The sequence below is a fragment of the Pieris rapae genome, chromosome 13, assembly GCF_905147795.1.
Source record: "Pieris rapae chromosome 13, ilPieRapa1.1, whole genome shotgun sequence".
NCBI classification, from domain to species: domain Eukaryota; kingdom Metazoa; phylum Arthropoda; class Insecta; order Lepidoptera; family Pieridae; genus Pieris; species Pieris rapae.
In genome coordinates, this window is record NC_059521.1 from 3041560 (window position 1) to 3056208 (window position 14649).

General features: G+C 33.8%; 1 protein-coding gene across 1 annotated transcript in view; it reads left to right on the forward strand.

The window, feature by feature from the left end:
* The first annotated feature begins 685 nt into the window (after positions 1-685).
* The window catches only part of LOC111003757 (heparan sulfate 2-O-sulfotransferase pipe), a 63260-nt gene continuing 49296 nt past the window's right edge, over positions 686-14649 (forward strand). Inside the window, exon 1 of the mRNA XM_022274433.2 lies at positions 686-890. Coding sequence (XP_022130125.2) covers positions 847-890 — 44 coding nt within the window. The 5' untranslated portion in view covers positions 686-846. The remainder of the gene's footprint in view (positions 891-14649) is intronic.

Here is a 14649-nt window from a genome sequence, read left to right on the forward strand (position 1 = left end):
AAATATTAAAAAAAATAATTTTATCATTCAATTGGCAACCTGCAGCTATGAGTACGGAGCCTCTCAGACTCTCTACAAAGAACTTTTCACGAAAGCTTGTCGCTTGCCAGAGCCAGTATCTATTTGATTCGCTTGTTGATCGCACGTTCGCACATTCACGCAAAATTATACGCAGACGCGTTCGCGAGTGCGGTTTCAAAAATATATAGACATTATTTTTAATAAAAAAGTGATTTATATTAAGTTAAAGTTGTACGTGAAGATTAATTATATTTAAATTGTAGATTTTTATTTAATAAGTAATTTTATTAAATAATAAAAAATATTAAAGATTTATAAATTTATTTAACTAAGAGCGCTATAGTAGTTTAATTAACTATAGTAATAATTACTATTAACTCAATGAGAGTATATCCTTTACACGTATAGTAAGACTAATAATTATAAGTAAGTACATAAAAAACATACTTGCTAAAAAATAATCTCATAATGCAATGCTGATTATCAGTTTGGTATAATATACACAAATTAATTTAATTTACATAGTATACTCAATAAAACAATTTTATTGTATTTTATATACTAACTGCCTCAATCTATTAGACTAAAATATCTTAATTTTGACATAGTTATCTAGTGATTTTTTATGAATAATTTTTAATTAATAATTCGATTTCAGTAATATATCCATTAATTATTTGTGTGTAGATCAAATTACTTTATTATAAAAACTGTGAAACAGTGAAGTGACTATTCAATGGACTGATTGTGCGCGGACGCAGTAGCAAGCAGTGAAAGTTTTTAATTCGCCCGTGAGATAGTCCAAAGACAAAAGAGTTGGAGACAATGGACCACCTGTTCCGGCAACGGAGGCTTAGTATACCCAAAAGGTAAAAGATACAGCAGTTCGTCCTTGTCGAGATGTCAGGAAAAAATTCATACATAAATTTTATCATAAATTTATTTCACAGAAACAGTTATTAACAAAACTAAGGTATACAAAGAAAAATTTCTTTTGATTTTATAACTTAAAATAACAACAAATACCACACTAATAGGTATATATATCTAACAAAAATCAAGCCAAATGTCTCTTCATATTTTCATCGACGCAGGTAGGCGTTTTCTTTTCACCATTAAAAAATCCTACAACCTTCTCTATGCTTTTATCCATGTTGTCATTGATATAGAGTTGAAATACGAGATGAGTAGGAACTACTGTTCTTAGTTTATTCACGCCTAAATACTAATTAATTATATTATATCACCACTTTATATATACATACATAAATCATATCTACACCAAATTATTACGCTACAATTAGTAAATAAGAAAAAAAAGGTGATTCCGATTTTATAATAAATTCTTCTGCCCCATTACAATACCATTATTTGGCCCTTAAAAGTGTGGACCCGGACATGTCAACTATAGTCAAGCACAACCATATAGTCGTATAACCACAGCTATAGTTGCATTAATCTTCTGTGGATATCAAAGAATATATAATTCTAGTCATAAACTAAATTCCAATAGGAGTTTTCTCCCTGCTTTTGGGACATGCTGCTGTCAATTAGCCGTTGACGGGTTTTCTTAGCTGTCGATTCTAAGTTGTTACCTTGAAACTGGAATATTATTTACAGAAATAATAACTTAGCTTATAATGTATTCCATATTTGTTTGTAATATTACTTCGTGTCAGGCAGAGATCAGATATTTCATTTTTCGAACAAAAATAATTACGGCAAATTGTCGTATTACACAAACGTTTGAGTCAGAACGTGCAAAGGATTCTTATACACCTATTATTTACTATTAAACTGTCAGAATAGTGTCAGGATTAATAGTGATTTCTTCGTTTTCCTGATAAACAGTTACAAACAAAGCGGTAATTAGTCTCTTCGAATCGGATTGAGATTTCTCAGGCACGGCACTAATTTCCACCCGGACGTGCACGACTCGGCTAAATTGCGATTTTCTAGAATCGGGAATGAGTGAAATCCATTTAATTGAATATTTCCATAGGTTAGTAAACGAAGCTTTGGATGGACCCAAGGGTATAGGGTCGTTCACTTGGGTAATCTTTATCAATAAGTATTGATCTAGATTGCACAAAGGATTTTTCTGTTACAAGCGAAATCTTTGAAGATTTTTGAGCAGTGTTAGCCAAGTAGCTTTAGCGTGCGACTCTGAGGTCGTAGGTTCGATCCCCGTGTGCACCAATGTTTTCTTAAAACATCGATATGAAATTGGCTTGCACAAGACCTTAAAAGTCGAAGGCGTCAGGCACAGAAGGCTGATCATCTACTTGCCTATTATTAACAAATGGTCATGAAACAGTTACAGAAATCTGAGTCCCAGACCTAAGACGGTATCACCACTGATTTATTTATTTTAAATCTTTGCTAAGCAATTTTGAATTTAATGGGCTTTCACATATAAGCACATAATTACTTACTCAAGTGCTTTGACGTATTAAACACGCATTAACTAGTTTTATAATCAAATCAAAATTGGTTCAGTGTAGTGACTACAAAATATTTTTATTACATAGCCAAATTCGATACAATGCATAATACGTCGAAGACTGTGTGAACAGACTACAGATATTATCCCATTAGCGCACTCATTACTTAGCAAAATAATTGCATTTAACATACTTTAAGAATCTTGAAACTTTCTCGTTCACATTCCTTAACTATCCAAGCATGTTTTTTAAACGTATACACGTAAACAGTTTTAATGGTTTTAAAATTACAAGGAAGAAAATTCTTGATATTAAAAAGACATTTGAAAATGCGTTTATATTATCATCTCGGCATTGCATTTCCCAGAGATATTTGTATTATTTACAAATCCGTGGATTTAATAATACTTAGTCTTAAAAGCTGTAAACAAAACTTGTGAATCATTCTGTATTAATAATCGTCTTTCTATAAATTACGGAGGAGTTACAGAAAATTTGAAACGCAATTTTCGGCATTTGATTATGTAATATATTTAATTTATTTTATATAGGTACTTTAAGAAGTAATCATCAGTGGATCTAATCTCTGTGTATCGAGTAATCTCTTTAAGTCTGGACCTTAGATTTTTGTATATGTTTGATGATTATTATCATTGGGCAAGTAGGTGTCCTGTACCTGACACACGCTGCGCCGTCGAGTTTTGGGTCTAAGACAAGCCGGTTTCCTGACGATACAGAAAATTCATTGGTACATACCCGGGGTTTGAACCTATGTCCTTAGGGATGCAAGTCGCATGCTAATGCCACTAGGCCAACACTGCACACAGTTTTGGAAGTAGGTACTAAATATAATAAAAAAATTCCATTTCATAATTACTAATTTAAATATTAGTAATCTATAGCGCGCTTAGATACAGGCAATTTTTTGGTATTGAACACGTCACTAAGTTAATCCTAGTACGGTAACATATTTGTAAAGCTATCAAGGGTAGCGAATTAAAGCTCAAAGCTCTTGATTGAGATACCACGTTATCTTCGTCAATTAACTAACACAAGTTGTAATTATACGCTTTGGGATTAGATAGCATCAGTAATTAATGTTTTCATTCGTAATATTTAATTAGAAAAATTACACACTATATGATAAAGTATGACCTAAAAACTTGTAACGCCATGGACTACATCTAATGTGACTGAAATGTTTTTAACCGACAAAAATACTTAAAATTTTCAACTTGTCAAAACAAACTTTCCATGAAAGTGAAGATTATCGGATTACGAGAGTTTTAATGGAGGCGAAAGAACGTAAACTTCTTTGCCGATAAAGAAATCTTTTTTTCACAATTTCGTCGTTTATTTAAAATAAGTAGGCCAAAAGAAATTGCGCGTTTTAAAAACTTTTTTGTTCGTAGCATTCATTTGTATCGTAGTTTGCAGTCTAACTAATTATATGTATAACATACAACCAACATAGCTGAAAAAGGTGATATAAAAACATAAATGTTGTATAAAATAAATATATATATAATATAATAGCCTTTTTTTATCGGACATGACAGCGTATTCTTTATTTTTATTTTTCGTAAATTGTTCCTTTTTTCCATTTTTGCTTGTCCGTTTGCCAGGTGGCAAAGGCCTCCAATTACTCCATTCTGGCCTTTCTAAGGCCATTCTACCCCATGTACCCCCAAGAGGGAACATCTTGGTTAGAGTTTGTTTAATTTTTTCTTTATTATGTTGTTTTTTATTTATTTTTGGAGGGTTTCGGTCTAATTCCCCACGGGGACCAGCCGGGTTGGGGAATGGTATAAAATAAATAGTATAGTTTAATTCCACATTGATACCCAGCCCTTGCTACTGCTCCTGCCGCTGGCAGAAATGTCCTAAATGTTGTTATATGTGCCTCTCAGTAGCAGCGACAGCAGTAGCATCTGTTGAGTGATAATGTAAATACAGAGATAGCCGTTGCCACAGATTACAGAGACATGACAACTTTAAATGGATTGTGAAATTACTCTGTACGTCTAACTGTTGCCAACGTCCATGCACCCTTTCTGAGTGAGATTATTCAATAATTGCACGAGGAGCATGCTATTACAAGAATAACGTTACACGCTATTGCGTTTATTAAATTACTGAGGGAGTTCCGTATGAATGCGTTCCTTTGATGGGAGATGACGCGTGATTACGAGAAAGCAAAATTTTAGAAATATACGATAAATGGAAAATGTTATTTAAAAATGGTAGGCCAGACAATACACTGCTGAGTCATAATTTAGAAACAACTGCACTAGTTGTGTTAGTAACTGAGACAGTGTAGGTTAATTGCTCTGACAGTAACAGACGGTAAAACTGATGTGAGGAAGGCAAGTTTTTAGGGTACGATTTTGCTCCGATTCCGATCTTGAGGTCAATGAGGAGATGTATAACCAGGCTTTGATCTTGATCAAAGACATGTGCTACCTCATCAAAAATTTTTGCATTTTTTCTTCTTACGCAATGGCAAGCAATAAAACATTTCTATATTTGTGTTAAAAGTTGTATTAATGAAATCCTAAATTAAATTTAACTAAAGTTAAGATATAATGAGACTGTTAGGCGGAACGGAGTTCGAAAGGTCAAATAGTTTATTTAAACCATAGATACATCCATAGATACCAGACACACGTAGAAAGCTCCCAATACGATCCCATTATAATCGATTATAATGTATGCCTTAGTTCGCTCTGTGTATTGGGGCCGAAAATTGCTTTTAACACGTACTTGAGGTCAGTAGTCATGAGTCTATAGACATGCTTTGTCATTCTTGAACTAGTTTTCGTATGAATTTGTACAGTGCTCGTTACACAGTTTTAGTTACTATAGAAGTTCTACTGACTTACATGTAGATGTTATAAAATTTTGATTACTGCACTAATGTCAGTTTAGAATTGAATTTAATAGACGGACGTTTGCGAGTAGATGTGTATAGTCGTACGTACAAATATTACTGCTATGAGTATTATTAAGATGAAAACTTATTAATAGAATCAATATTATATTCGAAACATGCTCCATATTTCGAATATAATATTGATTCAGAAAATTCAGCGCAGTCTCATCTTTGAGGTTGAAGGTTCGATATAACACTCGCCGGTACGGAATTCGTAATGAGAAATGAGAATGTCTCAAATCCAAAAATCTACATAATATGTCAGATAGAAGATCATCTAATGGTCTATGAAATACGCTCAGATGAAATTGAATAACAAACATTATTACTTAACTTTTACAATGTCGTTAATTTTAACCGTGACTTAATTTAAATATTATATTATAATATTAAATAATAAAATATTTGTCTGTAAATTTAAATTTTATAGAGACAACGTTAAGTGACATACACTTACATTGCGAGATGGCTCGCAAGTGCGTTGCCGGCCTGTTAAGATGCCCATTTCTTAAAGGACACAAAATCGAATTGATTACGTAATGTTTCAGTGGGCAGATTGTTCCACATATTGGTGGTGCGCGGAAAAAAACTCCTTTAAAAAATGCCCGGTTGTGGACGGACGACGAGGTAATACGGGTGTAATTTCGTATGGGTCGAAGCAGAATACGTACGCTGCGTTTTTTACAATTCTAAAAGGCCGTCAACGCACTGGCGAGCCATCTCGCAATGTAAGTGTCTGTCACTTAACATCAGATGAGCCTCCTATAAAAAAAATGCTGTATGTTTTACAAATACTGTTTACGAAGGTTGTAATGAAAATGAGGTTAATGAGAACAGTGATACTAAAATTAAATATATGCCCTAAATTCAAGCATAAATTAAGTTAATCCGAGCTTTCTACAACACGTGACCAGGTTAACAAATGTTTCCATTTACATTACAGCACTCACGATATATCTTGTTGATTTTAATTCTTTTACTGACGTCTTCACTTTCTACTATAATGTCCAGTAACACGAACGTCTTAAAACAAAGTCTATTATCTATTGAAATCTTTGCTTTAAGTATTGTGATTGGAAAGGGTTTAGTATGAATTTAGATTTATTTTAGATATTGTCCGTTATAACAAGATTTTGGTCAATTTGGAATATAATAATTGGGAGCAGTGTTGGCCTAGTGGCTTCAGCGTGCGACTCTCATACCTAAGGTCGTAGGTTCGATCCCGGTGCACCAATGGACTGTCTTTCTATGTGCGCATTTGCTCGAACGGTGAAGGATAACATCGTGAGGAAACCGACATGTCTTAGACCCAAAAAGTCGACGACGTGTGTCAGGCACTGAGGCTGATCATGAAACAGATTCAAAAATCTGAGGCCAGGACCTTAAGAGGCTGTAGCGCCACTGAGTTATTTTTATATTTAGGATATAATAACAATTTAAACCAGAATGGATCTTTGTTATTTAAAGCGAATAAATTATTATTATTCTCGATTTGATAACTTACTACTATCTCTACTAACAAAAAAATATTGAATATTCGAATCGTGTAATATATAATAAAATTTTATAAATCCATTACGTACATATTTAGGATCTTCTTTGGAAACGGTCATTATATTTTAATTATTAATGTTGCTTAGAAATAATGTACATTACAGAAAAAAGGATATTTAAGAACATAATTGGAAACGGGAAATATCGTGATAAAATGTCTTACAAAACCTATATCCTATACAACCTAACTAAGTGTATATTTAGGTAATGTGGTCAACTTATAACGCGAATTCGCACGGGCAACCGTGACTCAGAAACTTGAAATAATATTCCTCATAAATTAGTCTAGATATTGGTGAAAACCACAAATAATTCCGAAGAACAGTTTTGGAGTTTATCGCAAACAGACAGGCGCGACGGACTACATGTTTAATATGTATAAAAGTTAGACAGATGCAGTCGTTAACTTGTTAGTAGGCATTATCAAGCTATACCATAAACTTTTCTCTTGAACTCAATTGTATATCTCGTTAAATCGTCATCGCGGCTGATCTAAAATTGCCGTGATTCATGTGCACTTTTTATTTTTCATGTGTCCATGTTTAGTTTAGTTTTTCTCTTCCTGTTTTTTTTCTTTTTATCTTATCTATTTTTTTTATGTCGTTGCTTAGAAGAGATTGCTTGAAAGCAACAAGGCTGCCAGATGTACTCCTCTTCACTTAATTTAATTTTGTTACTGCAACGAATTTTTAATAAATAAATAAAAAAATAAAGCAACGTTCGCAAGAAACATTTTTGTCGGACCGTTTTTTCCGACTGCATATCGGACTACCACAAAAAATCTTTTAATTTTTGGATTAATATACTAACTCATAACGTCGATTTCTATTGGTAAAAACAGAATTTGAAGAAATTTTAGAAACGGTTCAGTAGATCCAGAGGTTAACCTCGAAAACCTCAAAAAATTCTGTCTCCTCTTATATTAAAAGTAATTATAAAATAGTAAGTAGTAAGTGACTTTATAATATGTATATAACCTTACTAAATATCGCTTATATACGAGCATTATTAAGTCACAAAACGTATTCTTAAATTCTAAACAATGACACTATGTCAACGGAATAATAAAAGTACAATTTAAAGAAAGTAGCGCGATCTTGAATCGGGGTTAGAATTGATTTAACACGAAGGTTGATAGCGGTTACTTTAATTGAAATTTGAACGTTTTGTGGAACTAAAGATAATTTGTGATCTACCGATATCATTAACCAGCTGGGTTTGCTATAATTGTCCGTGAAAGAAAGTTTAATTTCTTTAACTTTCGTCAATCGTGGGAATTGAAGTCAACAATGCAACGAAATTTAGCACGTTTTTTGTTTCCTACAATACTAAAAAAGAAGATTAAATTAAATCAGTCTAATATTTTTATTTACGTAAACGCCACTTGCTTTTGTCTTTGCCTTTTAAAATGAGCCAATATCTATGTGTTTATGTTTATATTGCAACGTTATGTCAAACTGACAGACGAATTTTGAATGCGGCAACACTAACATTGTTGGCCTAAAGGTCTAGATACCAGGCCATAAACTCAAAAAAAAAGACTTACATTGTCAGATTTACGCTGTAAATAAAAAACATAAAACTCTTTGCTTTGCGGCTTGGAAATAGCTTCTGATAACATCGACTAAGGTTTTAAAAGTATGTCAAGAAATAACAAAGCTGTATAGAACTGTCTTTACTTTTGTATCAATTCTAATCTCGAAACGTACTCTTATCTAGATGTACACTTTATCTGTATTATTTTTAAAATGTAATAGTTTTCTCCATTGTTGCATTTTTCTCGTTGCCTTCCGGCTACATATTAGCCATAACTGTCCTACATATCTAACTGTGAAATACAATAGTCTTCTGAAGCACAGATTGTACTTGATTAAACCTTTTAAGAAACGAAGTTTTTCCAACGTTAATAATAAGAGTCATTATCCCATGAAGATTCTTTTTAACCGCATTCAACAGTTTTAACTTACAAATGCAAATTGCGGTTTTCTTCTAATGATATATTATTTTGTTTTATTTGTTAGTATGTAAACGCCTCTATTAGCACTTAATATACTTATTACTGGTAAGTGTCATTTAGTATAACCTCAGTCATTTTAACTTAATATACTTATTACTCGTAAGTGTCATATGGTATACCTCAGTCGTTTTCAAGACTACAAAATTCATGATTTTTTTACTCTTTTACATGCAGTCATTAGGTACGCATTATGTATACTATGCCGCTATGTATTTATTAAAACGATTTGACTGAGTAAGTTAAATGAAAAAGAAATGGTTTATTTTTTTACTTTTAATAATTAAATAATGCATTATGCAAGGATTGATATGCCAATCTGTCAGCTTTACTTTTTAGTACGAATGCGTTCAAATAGTGTGCGTGACAGATTACTCACTATGGCTTTTGTATAGAAAACTTAAGAAGCATATACGCTGGTTAATATGGAACTGAAATGGGTTCGGGAACTTTTAAAAAACGGAGATTATCTAAACTTGTCAAAGTGGGAAAAAATATTTGTTGTTGAACATAGACTCCGAACACGAGTGCCTTACAAATGTTGAAATTGAATAACCGTTAAGTAATTTAAACAAAGTGTAACAAATAATGATGCATCACATTGCATTCTTGCGCGTACCTTTCCCTTCGAATGAAAATCTATTCATCCATTAAAAAGTTATTTAATAACTATGCGGTGTTTTTTGTGCTCTTAGCTGCCGCACTTACTTCTCTCAAATGATTTTACTGAAGTATTTCCGAACCAATTCGACTTAGGGTCCTTCAAGAAAAGAGCGTGCCAATACTTAAAAGGCCGGCAACGCTCTCGCGGCATTAACATCATTGGTAGAGTGTCCATGGGCGGTGGTATCACTTAACATCAGATGAGCCTCCTGTCCGTTTGCGCCCTGTTCTATAAAAAAGAAGTACCTATCCTATTATAAGACAACTATGAGATATGAGGTTAGATATTTATTTTCCTTTCATTATCGGTGACTAATGGGTGAGATTCTTTTTTTTTTATTCATAAATACTAAGTGCGACTATGACTACTGAAAGTAAAAATCAAATACATCACATGGAGAGTCGACGTCCATTTACTTTCCGAGCGGCTGATCCCTTGTCGTTGCGAAGCGATGTCGGGTCTCTTTGAACCATCACTTATGGGCACTTCCTTGGCAATGTGTGTCAATAGGCGGCGGTATCATCTCTTATCAGATGAACCTCCTGCCAGTCAGCCCTCTGCTACTAAAATTTATCTATATTCCTAGAAAGTTTTAGTATATCTGTAGGACCAAACAATTCTCCCTGATACTCTGCTCTCTGCATACTGTGAGAGTCTATGAGCGGTAATTTAACTTAACATTAGGTTTTAGTTCCTTTGTCCTGTTTTATATGATGGTGCACATTTTCATTACAATTTCAATCATAACTCGATTTCAAAGAAAGTTTCATAACATTTGCCGGCAAAGGCTTTTCCATTTAAACAAAGGAAATTTTCTATACAATACAACGGAAATTGATTTTATTGTACCTTTTATATAATGTACAAGTATATACTTATACAATACTTTTAGATTTGATATTTATAATACAAATGCGAAAAGCAACAATCGTTTTATCTTCCCACTGCTGGAATGTAACTAGCGACAAGAACGGCCGTATGCTATATGGTAGGGTTTATATATACTAACGTTAAATGATTATGTATATTATACAATAATAATGTTGTATGTACAACAACGTTACATAAAAGTAAAGTGTATGGTATGGTTGGTAGACTCTGCCGCATTTAGACTCTCTAGGTTTGTTGTGCGTAAAGTCCTGACTACCTAAGCCAGGCTAGCTTCTAGAAGAACAGAAGTATCCCAGGCACTTCCCAGGCTGTTTCTGTTCCGAGTATTTTTGTACGTTGTTTAACCACAGCCTCACATTCCAGGACTACGTGGGTGATTCCTCTGTGCTGAAAGAGCCTCTGCACACATTTTGTGCCTATTGTTTTGCGATTAGTTCAGTTACGGATTATAACAGTTAATTCACAAGTATTAAGAAATCTTATAGATGTATTTGCATTATAAACCCTCCAATGAACACGCCAATAGAGCAAGGAAACATACATAAAAACAAACTAAAGCGATAGCTGGTCAAAATTGGAGTAAAGTAGCTGAAGACAGAGATAAATGGGCGTCACTGGAGGAGGCCTACACCCAACTTGGGGTTCCAGTAGAAAATACATAGAAATTTAGGTACACATACAATGACATGAAAGAGACATTATACTAACATAGGTTAAACTACATGAACCAACACTAAAATGAATTGAAAGATGTGTAAACTTTAAATACTGGAAATAAAAGGCTTTTTTATTTTTTTTATTTTATTTGATATATGTATTTGCAGTATCAATTGATAGTACTGTAGTATAAATATAGTGTAGATATGGCACTACAACTATTAAAGTCTGCGTCTCATATTTTTGTTGCAAGTAGGTGACTTTATGTCCCTGAAACACCGCCACACTAATGCACGCCGGTATCATCACGATGTTTTCCTTACGAGCGAGTGTTAAATGCGTACATAGAAAGTCCATTGGTGTACAGCCGGATCGAAACTACGACCCCAAGGATCAGGGTATCACGTTGAACTTGGCCAACACTGGTCTATTTCCAAACAATATCAAAACTTTCCATCACTTGAATGTATTTTTTTTTATTTTATAGAACAGGGGGCAAATAGGCAGGAGGCTCAGCTGATGTTATGTGATACCGCCGCCCATGGACACTCTCAATGCCAGAGGTCTCGCGAGTGCGTTGCTGGTATTAAAATATACAATATATATATATTCGAATCTCACAGATAATCCTGTGAAAATCGAAATTGACGTATCGATTATCGGTTGAAACGGATGCGCGTGCGCAAGTCGGCCGTGGAAAGTGACCAGCGGCGCGTGGGCTCTCACGACGGATCATTGTCTTCTCTAGTGTATTTTGCTGTACTTGTTCTACATACTAATGCACTTTAAGAGCCACTTCCTTCGTGTAGAATGTAGGTAATTACGTACTAGCGTTTTACGTCAGTCAGCGGATAGTTTAGTAGATTTTTTAATAGATATAGTTAGACGGAGATATGTTGGGCATTCATTTAATTACACATAAAGGTAGAATGAAAAACGACAAACACATAAATTACACTAGCTAAATTGGATTTAGAATCTACAGAGGCCTACGTATCTTGGAATGACTCTCATTTCAAATACATGCGCATACAAACTCATTTCACACACTCACTTGTTCACTTATTAACATTAAAATTATTATTGTTTTTACTTAATTTTTTTAAACTGTTGTAAACATGTACCATGTACATCGGATTAATTGATTCCTGGTTACCCACAACAGGGCCTCCCTAGTGTGGTATATGAATTTTGATACAGCCCTTTTGTTTAAAGTTTTTATTTATGGCAAAGGGACAGAGACAGAAGTCTCGTTACATAAATTAAAGTAAATACTCTAGCTGACTGTTGAAGAGGGAGAGGGGTTCGGTTATTGCTCCATCATCATCTAATGGATGAGGAGCCGTTTTAAACCGCGAATGATGTATCACCTTGAGTGTCTTTCACGTTTCATATGGCGTTTTCTTTTTGAACTAGCGAACTGTGAGTTTGACTTCCTGTGGGATATTCCCTGGAAGATACGAGTCGTAGTTCGTAAAAGTTCCTCTAAATCCTACCCTTGTGCGCTTTGTATTCCATTTTGAATAAAACATTTTTATAATTAAGTCCGTATAGAAAGCTTCCTTTCCTACCCAGTAAATAGAACAACATTTGTTGTTCATTGTTTTCATTCCAACGGTTGTATGAAAATTAAAATCTATTTTATGTAGGTAATTTCATTAGCACTAGTAGCCGTTAGTTGCATAGTTCTATTTACCTTTCTATTTACTGACATATTTTAATCAGTTATATAGTATATTGTTTATATATTATATAACGGTTAGTCTACAAAGTCGATTATATTTTTTATATTATAATACTCAAAATAGCATTATACTATAATAAAAAAACCCGTGTACTCTTTTATTATTTTAAGTAAAAAAATCTACAACAGGTACAATGCAGGTTCAGAAACTTGTACAAAAAAATTGTCATAAAAGCGCCCTCAGTAATTTACAATCAGCAATAAATTAAAGTAAAACAAAATTAAAACATTTTTTTTTATAAAACAAGGGGCAAACGCGCAGGAGGCTCACCTGATGTTATGTGATACCGCCGCCCATTGACACTCTCAATGCTAGAGGGCATAAGAATTTCCGATGTATGCCTTAATTTGCGGCGGTAACTCGAAGTCGTGGATAATGATAAGACCTACAGAGCCTTGGTAAGGGTGTAATGATTCCCAACCTCGCACAAATAAAGTCCTTTTAAAAACACGCGCAGTTTCCGTGACAAATAACATCAAACACACACAGTGACAAATAATTTTTATAGGTTAAGCACCTTAGTAGTGTCGATATGGTCGTTTATTATTCTGTATAGAAAAATCATATATTGACGACTCGATCTAATATAATCGTGTAATAACGTAACCACCACAAAACATATTAAGGGTCTGTTTCACAATGTCCGGATTCCAAATAAGCTATTTATTACTTATTGGTAGGATAAACAGTATTTTTGTCGTTTCACGACTGTGGGATAGCGCTATTCGTCATGAAACGCGAAGTATCTTATTTGGAACTTTTATCTTTCGAATAATTTACGTGTTGCATAGCTATTTGGTACTTCATACATTGTGAAACAGGCCCTAAATGCTATAATTAAATAAAGATTTTATTAATGCGTTTAATGGCAAATTCCTTTCAGCCATATCAACAAATCTCGAGTTGTACTAGTATTCTAAAAATAGCGTCGGCATTTTTATAGAAGTATATTTAGATTTGATCTCAATTAATGATGTATCTCAGATAAAATATACACGTTCATTAGTTTGAACGGCGTAAAATTTATCATGTAAGTTCCGAACGACTGATTATATTGCTTGCATGACAAATAGGCGCGCTGTAAATGTGTAATTAATTTAATATACATTCGTGAAGCAAAGGGTTCCTTAAGACGGTTTTGTTGTTTTTTTAATAATATGTGGAGTAAGGAAGGTTTTCCTCCGACCTTTAATTATCTAGATTTGTGTTTATTTTTTTAAAGAACAGGGGGCAAACGGGCAGGAGGCTAACCTGATTTTAAGTGATACCGCCGCCCATGGACTCTCAATGCCAGAGGGCTCGCGAGTGCTTTGCCGGCCTTTTAAGAATTGGTACGCTCTTTTTGTAGCTTAAGATAAATCGCGGCAAATAAATAGTTCAAGGGAAAGAGTATAAAACTATAGACGAAGGGATTGTGGGCTTCGTTCGATTGTGATTGGTTATTAACACGTCTGGTCTATTCGTTTAACGCGACATCATACGTCATGTCCATTTGACCAATTATATCAAACCTAAAGTTTTGTCTGGCGTAGTCTCCAATTTAATTTTTAAAAGTTAGATATTTAATTTTTGTTTTGATAATCAATCTCCTTCAACACATTTGAATTTAAGCAATCAAGATTTTTGTTGCTATATTGCATTCTTCGCTCCTTATTTTAGGCAAGGTATAGATTACCGAAAAAAATTGATTCCCGGGAAAACTTAACCAACTGGCTGTTTTCGTAAGC